This window comes from Oryx dammah, unplaced genomic scaffold, assembly GCF_014754425.2.
Source record: "Oryx dammah isolate SB20612 unplaced genomic scaffold, SCBI_Odam_1.1 HiC_scaffold_11, whole genome shotgun sequence".
NCBI lineage: Eukaryota > Metazoa > Chordata > Mammalia > Artiodactyla > Bovidae > Oryx > Oryx dammah.
The window spans coordinates 37,702,307-37,718,933 of NW_024070195.1; the positions used below are offsets into that span (position 1 = coordinate 37,702,307).

At 51.6% G+C, this 16,627-nt stretch overlaps 1 protein-coding gene across 1 annotated transcript in view; it reads left to right on the plus strand.

Moving 5' to 3' along the window:
* Nucleotides 1–2,788: 2,788 nt before the first annotated feature.
* KCNK5 (potassium two pore domain channel subfamily K member 5) overlaps nucleotides 2,789–16,627 on the plus strand; it is a 41,077-nt gene continuing 27,238 nt past the window's right edge. Inside the window, exon 1 of the mRNA XM_040249768.1 lies at nucleotides 2,789–3,314. Coding sequence (XP_040105702.1) covers nucleotides 3,129–3,314 — 186 coding nt within the window. The 5' untranslated portion in view covers nucleotides 2,789–3,128. The remainder of the gene's footprint in view (nucleotides 3,315–16,627) is intronic.

A 16,627-nucleotide genomic window follows, 5' to 3' on the forward strand; every position in this document is an offset into this window, starting at 1 on the left:
GATAATACTGAGTTATATGTATTCTTTATATATTTGGGGTATCAATTCCTTATCAGGTACACGATTTGCAAATATTTCCTCCTATTCAAAATGTTGCCTTTTCACTGTTGATAATCTTCTTTGCTGGGTAGAAATTTTAATTCAATGTAGTCCCACTTGTTTATTTTTGCTTTTGCTGTTTTGGCTTTTGGAGTCAGATCCAAAAAATTATAGCCTGATATCAAGGAATTTACCACTTATGTTTTCTTCTTGGAGTTCTATGGTTTCAGGTCTTACATTCAATTCTTTAATCCATTTTGAGTTAATCTTTATGGGTGGTATAAGATAGTAGACTAGTTTCCTTTTTTGCATGTGACTGTCCAGTTTTCCCAACACCATTTATTTGAAGAGACTATTCTTTCCCCATTGTGTATTCTTGACTCCTTTGTTGTAAACTAATTGACCATATTGTGGGTTTATTTCTGGGTTGCCCTTTCTGTTCCATTGATCCATGAGTTGTTTTTAATGCCAATATCTTACTGTTTTGATTACTGTTGCTTTGGAATATAGGTTGAAATCAGGAAGTGTGTTGCCTCCAGCTATTTTCTTCTTTCTTAAGATTGCGTCAACTATTCTGGATCTTTTGTGATTACATACAAATTTTAGGATTGTTCTATTTCTGTGAAAAATGTCATTGCAATTTCAATGGGGATTGCATCGAATCTGGAGATTGCTTTGGTGACTATGGACATTTTAACAATAGTAATTCTTCCAATCCATGAGCACAGGATATCTCTCCATTCCATTTATTTGTGTCTTTTTTAATTTCTTTCACCAATGTCCTACAATTTTCAGTGTACAGGTCCTTCACCCTCGTAGTTAAATTTATTCATAGGTATTTTATTCTTTTTGATGCCATTATAAACAGAACTGTTTTTATTTCTCTTAGTGAGAGCTCATTATTAGTGTATGGAAACACAACATATTTTTTATCCTGCAACCTTACTAAATTCATTGGTTATTTCTCGCAGTTTTTGTTTTGTTTTTTGGTAGACTCTTTGGGGCTTTCTATGTATAACAACACGTCATCTGAAAACATTGACAATTTCACTTTTTTTTTTCCAATTTGGATGCCTTTTTTTTTTTTTTTAATTCAAGACCCATTTGTTCCTTAATTTTGCCAACATGGGAACGTCCTTCCACGCAAGATCTTGCAGCTTCTCCAACTACTCAGCTGGAGGATTTTAGGATGAGGACCCCAAGGGGTGCCTGCTGGGCTGTTGTCACTGGAGACAGGACTCCTGCTGCCACCACCACTGCCCCCCTTCCCCAGTTCTGTCCTCTCCACTAGACTGTCATCTTTAGTTTCCCAGGAGTTTTTCAGATTCCAAACGGCCTTTGCTCATACTTCTGTACATGCCTGCTCTCTCAGCCCTGTTGATCCACACCAAAGGGGTAGAAGTACAGACGTGCATAGGACACACACAACTATTTTTCAGCACACCAACATTCCACACAAAACTATCTTATAAGCCTTCAGATTCTTCTTCATCAGAGGACATTCCCAAGGCTATGACTCTCTCTAGCTCTGCACTGCCCTTGTGAGCAGACTAGACATTTGTGGTCACCAGGCCGTGTGAGTTGGGTAGCACCCCCAGATAAGTGAGGATGGTACCCTGAAGCTCCTCAGCAGGATCCCCATCTTGGGTTGGAGGCCTTATAACAGCAGCACAGTTCTGGAACATTCTGTCCTGAAGCGAGGCCTGGAGTGACCAGAGCCATACCTACAGGTCTTACTCTCGCTGACCAGCCACACAGGACCAAGTTGGGCCAAAGGATCTTGACCAAGGTCTGGATGCCTTTTATTTCTTTTTCTTGCCTAAGTGCTCTGGCTTTGGGTGTGTGCTTTTGACAAATTCATAAATTCATTCACTCCATTTCACAAATGTTTGAATGTTTGCTATATAACACACACTGGGGTTATGTCAGCAAACAGTCCAGACTCCACAGCTGTCATCATTTTAGTGTTTTATATTAGAAGGAATTTAGTGCCAGGAAGAAAATAAGACCAACAAGGAGGATAAGGAGTGTGTGTGTTTATGTGTCTGTGTGTATGTGGGAGGGGGTGTTGCACTTTAAATATGTTTGGGAGTATGAAACAGGTCAAGTGTTTCCTGTATAGTCATAGCGTGTTTGTGGGGAGGGGTATGCACAGGGTTGCTCTTTCCTTGATATGGAGGGCTGGGGGTGGGTTGGGGGGGTGCTCTCACCAGGGCAGGGGAGACTGAAATGAGAGGGAGGAGTCATGCACGCCTTATTGACTGGTTTAGTTCCTGATATTCTCTGATTCTACAGCCTCCCCAGTCCCTTTCTAATGGCCTTTCCCCTGTCTTACAGGAAGGTGTGTGAGACAGAGACAGAATCAGGTGTTCTTGGCAGAAACATGAGCAAATGAAAATTGGCTTATAAGGAAAATAGCAACAGTAATAACTTCCTGACCCCAGTCATTTGGCACACACTCATTTTAGTTCATACACCAGCACTAGTAAGAAACGTGAGGCCATGAGACCACAACCTCTGTGGGCATACGGGGCGCGCAGCGGACCCTGGCTGTGGCCTGGGGCTGGGGGAAAAAAGAGCGCACGGGGTCGGGAGCTGGTTCCAGCGCGCACCTAGCGGTGACTCTGGGGCCCGCCGCCCGCCCTGCGCAGGGCGGGGCCTGCACGGGGGCGGGCCCTCGGCGGCCCCTCCTCCCGGGCCGAGAGCTGCAGGCCCGTGTAAAAGAGGCTCCCCGAGGCGGGCGCGGTGCTCATTGCTGTGGCGCGCGGAGGAGTGGCGCACGTGGCTCCGGGAGCTCTGCCCCGGGTTCCCTCAGCTCCTTTCCCTCCCGCGATCCGGGGCCCTCCCCTGGCCCCTTTTGTGTCCGCCCACCCCTGGCGCGCGTGAGAAGGGTCCGCACAGTTCCCCCGCGCTCAGTGGACCAACTTGGAGCCGCAACTTTGTTGGTGGAGCTGCGCCGGGTTGAACGGAGCACTGCGCATGCGGAGCTCCAAATTCAAACAGCTGTTTCCAGGGTCTGGAGAGCGGGTGGGACTGGGAGTCGCTGGGGCTAGGAGAGGCTTTCTCCAGGAGGCGGCCTCTCGGGAGCCATGGTGGACCGGGGCCCTCTGCTCACCTCGGCCATTATCTTCTACCTGGCCATCGGGGCGGCGATCTTCGAGGTGCTAGAGGAGCCGTATTGGAAACAGGCGAAGACGAACTACTATACCCAGAAAGTGCATCTGCTCAAGGAGTTCCCGTGCCTGGGCAAGGATGGTCTGGACAAGATCCTGCAGGTGAGCTGGAGGTTTAAGGAGTGCTGAAGGGGAGCCCCTCGCAGCTTTGGATGACCCTCACTCTCTGTGGGTGGTCCTGGGGGATGATCGGTGAAGATATCTCACCGTGTCTGACCGCTGGAAGCCGTCGTTCACCCATGGACACAGGAATCAACGCACGCGCGCGGACTCTTTGGAACCCAGTTTGTGCCGAGAGAGAACTTAGGCTTGACCCGCGGGTGAACCAGGGCCCGAGGTGGCTCGGTGTGGGTGCGCGGGTACCTCCCTGGTTGGAGGAGACTGTGGGGCGGATAAGGGCGTTTATCTTCCCTTGGAGACGCTCCCAGAGTTCGGGGCACCCGCCGGGTGCCACCCCCTGGCGTCTCCACCTCCCAACTCCCGGGCCAGACCGGCACCCCGCCGGCTCTTTTTCGGCTTTTCTTCACCAGCCCGGGGGAATGGCGCGAGGCTCCCTCGTCCCTCGCAGGGCTCGGGATTGGGGGGCGGTCGGGGCTCTGTCGGGCCTGACCCCTCCGGGATGCGGGCTGGTGCCTGGAACGCTGGAGACTCGCGCAGGCTTCCGGGAAGGCTTATCTCGTGGAGACATCCCCGAAGGGCTTGGAGTTCAACTTTGTGAAAGTAACCAGTGGAACAAAAGGACAGCACCCGGGGCGTCCCTTTTCGAGGGTGGGGGAAGGGAGGAGAGGTTGTGCAGAATGGGAGGTGGTGGGAGAGTTTCTCCTCCGTGTTGGGGTAGATTCGTGTATACTATAGTTGACATTAATCTCACTGGGATAAACTGCGGGGGTGTTTGGGGACCGAAGGCCTGTACCCCAGTTTCTCGAAGGTTCTTAGCTTCAGCCTCACCCTGCTTGGCCTACCGTAATGGCCTGCCTCCAGGGGAACCACCAGACCTGGGTAAGAGCGGGTGAAGGCTCTAGGTGGTGAGGTGGAGTGCAGATATTGTCCAAGGTGTGACATTTCTCTTGGGGTAAAAGACGTCAGAAAGGAACTTTGATGAGGAACAATGTTTGATCTACGTTGCCTCTCCAGTCCTCTATGGCTGTATAGTTGCCTCTCATTTTTCCCGCGGCAATGTCCCTGTATGTAAAATGGGAAGAAACCCGTCTTCATGTCTTTCCTGCTCTGCTCTGTTGGAAGGCTGAAAGCATTAGAAAGCAAGACAGTGTCTTGCCTGTGGATTCCCCTTTTTGTCCCCAAATCGATGGACACCTAAATACCCCTGGTGAGTTTATAGGTGCCTGCTGGCAGCTGGTCAAATAGATTTGTCCTCTTAGGAGCCAGTGAAAGGTTTAGGTTAGAAGGTTGGGTGTTGGATTTTAGTGGAGAGTCTCCTGCCTGGGAGCAGTTTCCGGGGCTGGGGGCTGTTGGGAGATGAGTTTGGTGGGAGGATGGGCTTCAGGAGGGAGCTGGGTGATCTCGCCCCTAAAAGCAGATCTGGGTGGCTGCGCCTTCCTTGGGATGGGTGTCTGCCCTGTGTGTGCGTGTTGGGGAGAGGGGGGGTCACTTTATAATTTCCCTTGAGGAAACAATTCCTCTGGAGAAGAGTTGTTGTTTACTTTGCTCCAGGGCTTTGTTTAGAGGGGGAGGAAGGCAGGCAGGGACGATAAAGAATCGAGCTGCCCTCGAAGTGTTTCCCTCTCTGCGGCTCCTCCGCCACGGCAGGGGAAGGAAGGAAAGAATTCAAGGCTGAATGTGGGAAAATAAACTTCAAAACACGAGGAGTAGGGAAAGGGGGGGTGGTGGTCTGGGTGAGGCACCCGGGTGCAGCTGGTGGTTATAGCTTTGGAGGTTAGACAGCTTTCTTAAGGTGTTGGAGCAAGCAAGAAATCTGACATTTTTGAGGTCCTTTTAAACTCGCCAGCAATTAGCATCCCCCTATCCCCCTCCCCCAAATCCAGCAGGTAACCTTAGGAAAAAGATTTGGGCCTCAGGCTAGTTTGATTGGGACATGCTTATAGACAGGCCAGCCTCTCAAGCCATATCCAATATGGCGAGTCCCCTCCCTTCATAGGAAAAACCCAGAAATGAGAATGGACCAGTGGAAGCGTTATCCCAGCATTGCTTTCCATCCACAGAAACCTGCCTGGCATTGCTCTCTGATCTGGGACTTGGGGCACTGCTTCAGGTCTCAGGAAATTGGTTTAAGGAAAAATGAAAATTCAAAAATCTTCTTACCCGACTAGCTGCTCCGACATTTTCCACCTGAGTTCTGTGTTTTTATCAAGTTTAGAATAATCACCTTTGTAATCCTAACAGAGTCCCTGGTTAGGAATTCCTGGGGTGGGGGCCAACCCCCTGCCCCAAGGGCTGTTGGAAGGGAGGGGGTGGTACAGCCTGGTTTGAGGTTTTTCTTAGAGTGGGAATTTTGTGTATTCTTTCAAAGAGAGAAAGGGAGTTAAGGCACCCTTCTTTAGATCTTTGGAAATAGCCCCTGAGTTGTCAGTTGCTTCCTCCCTCTGCATGCTGTGGTTGAACTGAGGTGGAGGAGGCTGACTTTCAAACGCTCTGTGCCACACTGGCCCCAGGCCACGTGGTCGCCCTCCTTCCAGCCTTCGGAACCATCTTGAACCCTTGCTCTCAAGCCTGCTCCTCCAGCCGCTGGGTGACCCGTTCCCCCAGCCTCTTCCTAAATTGCAGAGGCTCCCACAAGAGGAATTGGCATTGGCTGAGCACCTGGCATGTTGGGCATTGTGGGCGGCAATCAGCATTTTACGAGAGAGGCCCTAAGCTGGTTTTGCCATCTGGCTTCGCCATTTACCCATCAAACCATTTGACTTGGCCTCTCCTCATCTGCAAAGTGAGCTTTGAATGAGGTTTGAGTCTGGCGAGGGTCGAATAGATGGAAGCATCAGGCATTGGGTGTGTACAGGTGTAACTGAAAACACTGAGCCTCGCACCGCTACACAGCTGAGGACACAATGACCAGGGCAACCTGCTGGGTCCTTGACCTGCCTTAGTCAGGTACTCTTTATAGCACCCTTAAGTGTTCAGATAAGGAAGCTGAAGCTCAAGGGAATGACCAGGAGGGCACACACAGACTTGGCTAAGACCTGGACATCTGCCACCAGAGCCTGCTCCTGGTCCATACACCCTTGCCCTCCCCCTTAGGCATGTGAAGCTGTTGGTATGTCGGTGAGCTTAATAAATTGGTTCTGCTGGACTCTGGTCGGCTGGGAAGTTCTATTTTCTATTTCCCCTTGAACAGGCATGGGCACGCAGGCGTCTCCTGTGCTGTGCCTGGCTGAGTCGGCCCCTCCTCCCTTACAGTAGCCGTCCACCCCACCCCGCTTCTCCTTGAGAAGCGCAGAAAAACCAGAGGGTTGGGGTGCCGGGCAGGAATGAACCTTTCTCAACCTTCATCTCTGCAGCGATCCTAAACTGGAAGGTTTTCCAGGGCTGACTGTGCGCCAGGACTCTGAATAAGCACTTTACTTACACTCTGATCTTAATCTAGTCTTCCCTTTTCAATCAAGATGAAGACTTGAAAAGATGATGTAATTTGCCCAGGTTCTTACAGTACAGGGTCAGGTTTCAAACTGAAGTGAAATTGAAGTATATTGCAGAGTATATGGGAATTAGCCAACAAGTGTTTATTAAGTGCCTGCTGCGTGTGCGGCAGTGGGCAAAGCACTGGGAATGCAAGGATGAATTAGACACAGCCAGGCTCAGACTGGCCTGCTGGGGAGAAGGATGGAAAAACCCACCTTGACAAGACAGTGAGCCAGGGCCCCCAGGTCCAGCCTGACTTTAGCGGTGGGGGTGGTGGCTGGGGGGGGAGCACTCAGGAGGAGATGCCCTCCAGCCAGAGTGGGATCTTGATCATTATATGTTTTTTTTAATTGTTTGTTTTCTGGCAGCGCCTTATCCCACAGCCTGGAGTAGGAAATGGCAACCCACTCTGGTATTCTTGCCTGGAAAATCCCATGGACAGGGAAGCCTGGTGGGCTGCAGCCTGTGGGGTCCCAAAGATTGGGACCCAACTGAGTGACTGAACACACCCCACGGCATGCAGGATCTTAGTTCCCCAACCAGGGATCAAACCTGTTCCCCCTGCAGTGGAAGCACAGAATCCTAACCCCTGGGGCACCTGGGAATTCCCAAGAGTGGGAACTGGGAATTTATGAGGGTGTCAGAGAAGAGGGCATCGGGATGAGATCAGTGGACGGTATCACCGATGCAATGAACGTGAACTTGGGCAAACTTCAGGAGATGGTGAGGGACAGGGAGGCCTGGCGTGCTGCAGTCCATGGGGTCGCAGAGAGTCAGACACGACTGGATAACTGAACACCAACAGCAAAGCAGGAAAAGAGCGAGAAGAGGATCCTAGCAGAGGGCCAGGAGGGAGACCACGGGCTTCACAATGTGGCTCTTGGGGATCCTTTGTTTCCTGGGGGTGCAGGGGTCACCTCAGGCCCTGTCTTCTGCTGGGGCCCCATCCCTAACCAGGTTTTCTTGGACTGCTCACAGAGCTGACCTGTTCCTGGAAGCCTCTTGGATCCCACCGACCTCCTTACCTGCCTTGTCCTCTTCCGAGGTTTTCTGTCTGCCCAGTCGCTCTCCTTTTATCTTCTGGGCCCTTCACACTCCCCCACACATATTCTGGTCCATAGAGTAAGGCTGATTTCAACATTGAGATTCTGACACCAATCCTCCTCCTAAAAGTTTAAAAAAATTTACGAATCATGTAAAATTACATCTGACCAAATGCTCAGACTGGGCACATGACTTGAATTTGGTGGTGGGGGGCGGGGGGGAACCTAGGGTTAACATGAAAGCCTCTTTTGTTTCAAGCCTTGTTGGAAATTGTAAAGTGCACTGGTCCACTTAACTGCCTTTGTAAGTAAAGGGAGCACAATCGATCTTTTGATTATCCAGGATCACAGAAGCCTCTGGGTCATTCAATCGAAACAACTCTCACCGTCTAGGAGTGCAGAAGTGGGAAGTGGAGAGGAGGTTGGGTTTTGTTGAGAGCAAACAGAAGAGGTTCCTTCCTAAAGGCTCTCGTTTTCTTATGTTTGTTGAGCTCAACGTCAAGGGCAGCCAAAACAACAAATTCTCAGATTGATAAATCTGCTTTCGTTAACTACTCTGGTTAGAATTTTTACAGTTAAGGTGAATTTTTATTGAATCGTTTTGAGTTTTACTAGAGCCCTTAGGATGACTACAGATGGCATAGTAATAGAGGCTTATTGAAGGCAGAGATTAGCAAGTGTTGAAAGGTTCTCGTGGGGGTGGGGGGAGTCCTGTAGGAGGGGGGGCACAAGGGAGGTGATGACTGCGGCTTCTAAGTGTTTTCCTGGGGTTTTGCCCTATTTATAGTCTGGCGTTTAAAAGAAACACAGTCCTCCGGTTTTGGAGGCTGTGCTTGGCTGGCTCTGACCTCAAGCCAAGAGCTTTCATCTTGAACTTGGTTGTTTGCTGTTAGATTGGCCTCAGCCTTTGAACTCGGTGTGTGTGGCGAGGGGCGGGGGGAGGGGGACAGGGAAGTACAAGGCTTTGGGGAACAGGGAAGCCAGGCTCCTGAGACGGAGCCCCAAGGAGAGTCTTTGTACAAATTGAGATGCTAGAGCCAAGTAGTACCACGAGAACGGAGTGCTCTCTATCACTGGGGTGATAGAGAGAGGCCCGGTGAGGCGGTGATCGTAGGAGAGCATGAAATAGCATGTGAACACCTCCAGATGTTCCTTGGGAGGAGTGAGAAGATAGAGGTGAATCCCCTTGGAGATTTTTGCTGAGAGTCCCTCCGGACCCCTGGAATAAGTGGAGGAGCCCTGACTTCCTCGTTCTCCCTAAGGATGCGTTGGCACGGATAAGAGGACCTGCTGCTCTCGGCAGGCGTCTTTGTCCACGTGCCACTTGGCTGATCGGTGTGGGCCCCTTACTGTTGCTGAAAGAGTCACCACCCAAGCCGTGTGTCTGTTGGTGACGGGTGGCCTCTGCGTGCATGGCATTATATCACCTTCACAGGTTGCTTATTGGAAACAGTGCTTGACACGCGGCAAGGCTCATTAAGTGTTAGCTGCCACTGCCACCGAGCTCCTAAATGCCACTTCTACGTGATGTCGCTTCCATACCCCAGTGTAGAGGGCACGGAGTCAGATCTTCGTAGAGCAGAAGAAAGGGCAACTGACTTTCTTTTCTTTTAATTATAGTGAAAAGCACATACCAAAGTATACCCTTTGTACCTTTTTTCTGAGTGCTGTTGAGTAGTCTTACATGTATTCACGTTACTGTGAAACAGATCTCCAAAATGTTTTCATCTGGCAAAACTGAAACTCTAGACCTGTTAAACAGCTCTCCTTCCCCCCACCCCCCGCCTCTCCCCAGGGCTGTGTGACTACCATTTTACTTTCTGTTTCTGTGAATTTGGCTACTCTAGATATCTTACAAGTGGAATTGTATAGTGTTTGTATTTTGGTGTAAAATGGTACAGCCACTATGGGAGACAGTGTAGAGATTCCTCAAAAAATTAAAAATAGACTGCCAGGTGTGTGTATGTGTTCCTGGCTCAGTCGTGTCTATTTCTTTGCAATTCAGTGGACCGAAGCTTGCCAGGCTCCCCCAGGCAAAAATGCTGGAGTGGGTTGCCATAACTTCTTCCAGGGGATTTCCAGACCCAGGGATCGAACCTGGGTTTCCTGCACTGCAGGCAAATTCTTTACTGTCTGAGCCACCAGGGAAGGCCACATGATCCAGCAATTCCACTTCTGGGTGAACCACCTTTGTATTTATTTATTTATTTATTTGAAGATTTTTCGGGGGAGGGGGGATGTGGACCATTCGTCTTTATTGACTTTGTTCCAATATTGCTTCTGTTTTATGCTTTTTTTTTTTTTTTTTTTCCGGCTAGGAGTCCTGCAGAGTCTTAACTCCCCAACTAGGGATTGAACTCGCTCTCCCTGCTTTGGAAGTTGAAGTCTTAACCACTGGACAGCCAGGGAAGTCCCTCCACCACCCTTGTGAAAAAGCTAGAGAGAGGGCAGGATGGAGGGTCCATTTTCATTGCAGCCCTCCTCAGGGAGGTGTGAAACTGCCTGATGGTTCTGGGCTGCAGCCACAGGACAGAGGGGTGAGGGTCAGATGACCAGGCTGTCTGGGTTGAGCCAAAGAATTTGAACTCACCAAATTTTTGCAATTTTCCAGTAAGGGAGTCAACAGCATTTCAGAAAGATTCCTCTTCCTTCAACAGCTGTTTGTAACTTAAAAGAAGTGGAGCATTCTGTTCTAAACTAACGTTTCTGCGGGCTGAGGCTTTTACCCCCTCGGTGTTCTGATAAAGATGTCTCCTCCCTCTCTTCTGATGTGAGGGAGTGTGGTTTTTTCCACCAAAGCCCACAGAGCTCACAGCCCCATAAAAGAGCCCACCCACACTCCCTTACACCCAGCTTGCAGTTAGGGTACCTCTCTCTCCCTTCCTTGTTGGTCCAGGTCTGGGTCCCCTCCATTCATGACGCCTTAGTTGCCTTTTTCGGTAATCGTAGAGGGTGGGGTGCTCCAGCTCTGTATAGCTGCCTGAGGTGTCTCGCCTTTTTGTGAGCAATTCATCTGACACCCCAAACTTCAGAGACCTGGGCAGAGTTGGGGGGTCACAGGGGGACCCCTGCCTGCCAGCTGTCACTTTGGTGTGACAGAAACCTCACTTCGAAGCCTCAGAAACCAGATGGGGGCTTAGCCCTCTGGAGCTCAGTCTAGCTGCAGAGAGAAACAGGGCTGTGGTGCTGAAATGAGGGAAATATAGAACTGGTGCCGAGTGATGGGTTGCAGATGGTGAGGCTGGAGAGATGGACGAGGGTCAGGGGGCCTCGGAGGAGGCAGTTCCTGTTTCCTGAGGCCTGCCTGTAGAGCCTGTGGCCTGTGGTGGGGAGGGGTCTGGCTCTGAGCAAAACGTTGCACCTGCCCTCAGGGAGACCCTACTCTAGAGAAAGACAGGTAAAGAGCTTGCTACCTGAGTGGTGTTCATAGGTGCAGCTGGAGGTCCCAGGCGTGTACTGTTGAGAGGTGAATTTCTGCTCTTGAACTTAAAGTGGAGAGAGAAGCATTGAGATGGGCAGAAGCAATGAGTGGAGTGGGCTGCAGCCCCCGTGAACTTTCTGCCGAATACCTCCCAGGTGCCAGCCTGGTTCTTACCTGATCTCATAGAACCTGTCCTGTGGGTTAGGTGTTATTGCTCTGCTGAGGTCAGGGGATTTGCCCAGGGCGGCATGGTTAGCTAGAGGCTGAGAGTCACCCTGCCTTGTTGATTTCAGAGCCTTGGATCTGAAGGGAGGTAGAGTCAGGAGGCTTCGAGTGGGCAGGGATTGGGGCCTGGGCTGCGGGTGATTCCACCTAGCAGTTGCTGAGCACTTGCTTCCCACTGGCAGTGGGAAAGGTTTGTGTGTATCATCTCATAGTCCTGGGGCAACCCTCTGCTGGAGGGTTAGCAACCCCACCTTAGGGCAAGAGCAACAGAGTGGCTCCTCCAACTTCACTCTTTTGCCCGAGGCTGTACAGCTAGGAGGTGGAAGAATGTGGATTTGAACACAGAGCCCACACTGTGAAGCATACAAAAACAAGGAGCAAAGGCCCGGAGGTGGGAAAGTACAGGGTGTGTGTGGTGGCTGCAGAACCCTAGGGTGCCTCGGGAAGTTCTCTGTGTAGTTGGCTGAATACTTAGCCATGTGACTTTGAGCAAGTCAGTCTCCTAATCTGTGAAATGGGACTACAGTATAGCATTGCCCTCATTCCTGCAGAATCCATGTAAACACACTTGACCGGCCCAAGCAACTGGTGATTTCCTCTGTTAGCTGCCGCTCTTGTTATCCAAAGCTCGGCCTCTCTGTACACCAGTCCTGAATCAAATCCCAGAGACAGTATTGGCTGAAGTAGAAAACGATAGCTTTATTGTGTTTTGCCAGGCAAAGGGAAACACACTGGGTTTCTGCCTTGAAAAAAAGGTGTCTCTCGAAAAAATGGGTGTCTCTCATCAAAGAACTTGATGAGGGTTTAGAATAGTGAGTCCAAAGTGGGGTCTCTTTGGGATTAGAGTGTGCAGAGTTTCGGGTGGTCAACTCCTAATATTGATAAGTTTCTCTGGTCCTTTTAATCTTGCCTCAGGTGGTTTCTTGGCTGCTCCTTCCCTGATTAGCCGCCCTTTGGAACTCGGGGAAGGTCACGGAGGCTGGAGTCTTGCCTACAAGAAATGGGGGACAGAAAGGCGTCCAAGCCTGGGAGCCCCACAGGGCTGTACTCGGTTTCACTCTGGCACCTCCATCTCTGGGCTAGGGGCTGTTCCCAATGCCTACTTCAGGCCCCGCCATGTATTGAGCTCCCAGTCTGGAGATGGAGACACGGATGATAAAGCCCACCAGAACTCCTAGTGGAGTCACCCACCATTTTTCATTTCCTGCAGACTCATCCACCTCCCAGGAGAAAAGGAAGGTGTATCGCCTCTTGCCTTCCAGCAGAGCCCTGCCTCCTCCTCTGGAGAAAGGGGACGAGTCCTGGGAGGATCCTGGGTCCAGATGACCTCACAGGTGACATCCCTGGAAGGTTGGTCACACCAGATGTGGGGTCTAAGTTGTGCCCTCCTTGGGGTCAGACACCACCCACCTCCCCTCTCCATGGGTCCTTGATAGCCAGGTCCCGTTGATTGGCTTTGAAGTGTGCATTCTGTTTTTCCCCTTCTCTCTAAATATTTGGGTTTCCTGCTGAAATATTTAGGCAGGATTGTGTACTGCTGGCTGTTGTCACCTCCCATGGCACTCTGGAATCAGGCTGCCTAGCTGGCCCCTCCTGTTAGGCAGAGGCTTGCCCCCAAGCTCTGTGAGAAGTGTCGGGGGGTGGGGGGGTGACCTGGGGGCAGGGTCAGCCTGGCTCTCCCTGTAGCCTAGTGGCTGGTCCTGTGGGTTGCCTGGGGACTGGTAGGCCACAGCAGCTGGCGAGGACTCAGTGGAGCCCCTTCCTTTGCATGTGAGCCCAGTGCTTGGGGCTAGAGCTGGGGCTGGGAAGCCCTTGTCTGAACCACTATGAAGGGAATAGCTGGTTCTAACTTGAGTTCTGATTCTCCTGCAGTACTGGTTTGTGCTGTGTGACCCTGGTCAGATTTCACCTCTCTGGACTCTACTTCCCTGGACTCTGTGTGTGTTAGTCGCTTAGTCGTGTCCAACTCTTTGCGACCCCATGGACTATAGCCTGCTGGGCTCCTCTGTCCGTGGGATTCTCCATAGAAGAATACTGGAGTGGGTGGCCATTTTCCTTCTCCAGGGGATCTTACTGATCCAGGGATCGAACCTGGGTCTCCTGCATTTGTAGGCAGATTCTTTACTATCTGAGCGATAGGGAAGTCCCACTTTCTTGGAGTAAGTTCATCCGTTCATTGAAGAAGGCTTACTGCTGCTAAGTCTCGTCAGTTGTGTCCGACTCTGTGCGACCCCATAGACGGAAGCCCATCAGATTCCCCCGTCCCTGGGATTCTCCAGGCAAGAACACTGGAGTGGGTTGCCATTTCCTTCTCCAATGCATGAAAGTGAAAAGTGAAAGGAAGTCGTTCAGTCGTGTCTGACTCTTCGAGACCCCATGGACTGCAGCCCACCAGGCTCCTCTGTCCATGGAATTTTCCAGGCAAGAGTACTGGAGTGGGGTGCCATTGCAGGCCTCTTATATTAGGCCTAGCTGGACTGTACACTTCTCTGCTAGACTACAACTTCCCTGGTGGCTCACACAGTAAGGAATCTGCCTGCAATGCAGGAGACCCGGGTTCGATCCCCATGAAGTCACAATGAGTCGGACATAGATGAGTGACTAACACACACATTCCCAGCATAGACCACAGGAGCCCCATGTGGGCAGGGCCCACACCCTGGAACAGGAGCCTCCCTGCCCGGGTTCTAGCCCGGTAAGCGACTTGCTTGGAATCTGTCTGTGGGACCCCTTGGTACCCAAGCAATGTACCTGGCTTTGGTTGGGAGGCAGAGAGCTGTGTGGGCCTTTGGGTTGGAAGTCTAGTCACAAGGGACCCAACCTCCTACAAACTCAGTGGCCATGAGTTTGAGCAAACTCTGTCAGATAGTGAAGGTCAGGGAAGCCTGGCGTGCTTCAAGTGCATGGGGTCGCAAAGAGTTGGATACGACTTAGCCATTGAACAACAACAAGCCTCCTGCAAGGTCAAGGTGGTTACCTGGGTAAACCGAGCCAGGACAGGCTCTGGCCCCAGCGAGCAGAAGGGAGGCAGCTTTATCAAAATAAAGCTGCATGAGGTGGGGCCACGTTGCCTGGTGGTCAAGCATAGGCTTTCAAGTCACACAGTCTTCGAAAGCTGGACCCCGAGCCTCTGGCTTCATCAGAAAGTGATGGTTCCCATCTCGCTGGGCACAGAGACCACCCAAGGACACACGTGGAAGGTGCACTCCGATCTTTTCCCCTTTGAGGGACTTTACAAGACCAACAACAGCTTTGCCTCTCTGGATCTGTTTATCTGCAGGAGTCCCCTTACTCCTTTCCCCTGGGCTTAGCAAGACCCATTGTAGTGAGCAGGCCTAGCAGGCCTGTCCTCCCCACGGGAGGTGATTTCTGCTTTCAAGGAACTTGAGACAGAGCGGAGACCCATTCCTTCCTCCGTGTGGATGTTTACCCAGTGTGTGTGCAGGCCTGGTGGAAACCTGCGGCACAGAGGATGAGCAGGTCCTCCCGCCTGTCGGGGAATGTCCCCAGACCATGTGCCATGGAAACCACGGGGGCACGTGGACGGGCAGGGGGGCGAGGGGAGAAGCAGGGAAGAAGGAGGAAGGCAGGGCCGTGGCTAGCCCTTTGGCATGACTGCAGCCTGCCCTGGGCCTTTTCTACCCCGCGACCCACCCCTTGGGGCTGAGCTGACTGGGATGTTGGCCCCAGGGGATGGAGCGGGACTGATGCACAGTGTTGCCTGCAGCACCTGGGTGACCTCTGGGGTTTGCATCCCCTGGCCCCGCTGGGTTCCCACCCTTGGCCTTACTATGGGCTTCTGCATAGCCACTCCTCCGAGGTGCCTTCCTGTGACCTCTCTGAGGTCTGACTGGGAAATGTCATCCCCTTTACTTGATGGGAAAACTGAGGCCTGATGAGAAGCGTTTATTCATTTATTTGTTCTGGCTGTGGTGGGTTTTCTTTGCCGCATGCAGGCTTTCTGTAGTTGTGATGAGGGGGGTCTCCTCTATTGCGGTGCCCGGGTTTCTCAGTGCAGTGGCTTCTCGTGCAGCTCAGGTTCTAGGCTCACAGGCTTCAGTGTCTGCAGCCTGTGGGCTCAGTAGGTGTGGTGCATGGGCTTAATTGCTCCATAGCATGTGGGATCTTCCCTGACCAGGGATCGAACCTGTGTCCCCTGCATTGCAAGACACATTCTTAACTACTGGACCACCAGCCTTTAAATCAAAGCCCTGAACAGCCTTTAAATCAAAAATCTTCATGTGTGTTGGGTTGCAGAGCCTTTATTTCACTTACACTAACCTGGCCTGATTTCCTAACCTGCCCCACCCCAGCACACCCGTTCCTGGAGCGCCAGTTTCCCTACCCACTAGTGAGTTTTTCTGGAATAAGAAGCGGAGGTTGAAATTGTGGTTAACCCCCTCACTGCACAGGGTTTGGGGGGCCATCTAGAGCCTGGGCAGAAATTACCTGATGCCTCTCTGGTCCTTCACAGGACCCTGCTCCCCAAGGGTTTGAGCCTAAGGAGGTGTTGTTGGCTGGTTTCTTGGAGGCTGGCAGGGATGGGGGAGGAGGAGGGTCTGGCCCTGTGTGCTCCTCCTGGCAGCAAGTCATAAAATGTGAAACTGTAGGGAGCTTAATGGTTATCTAACTAGCCTCCCTTTACAGTCCTGGAACCAAGGCCTTGGGAGGTTATATAACTTTTCCAAGGTTACTGTGCTCTCCAGGGCGGGGCAGGTAGAATAAAGGAGTAGGTATTGCTAAGTGGGGCAGTTAGGGAAGGCTTCTTGGAGGCATTGGCCTCGGGAAGTGGGAGGTAGTCACTGCTGCAGCAGTCAGGGATTCTGACAGAGTTGCATCAGGACCACCGACTCAGAAAACCTGTCATGGTTTCCCCCGCAGACTTAGACCACACGTGGGGAGCAGAGTCCAGAGCACATGGGCCGCTGCAGAGACCTAGGCTCTGAGTCTGATCCTTCCCAAGAGCCAGGGTCCTTGCAGCGGCCCCCAAAGATCTAGACTCTGCTCCCCGTGGGGTCTTGCCTCTGTCTGGATCCCTACCCTTGATCCCTGCTGTAGACTGGAGGCCATGCCCCTAGGGTGAGGAGGCTGTCTAAAATCCTGCACGCTCACAGCACCTCTCAACCTTTACC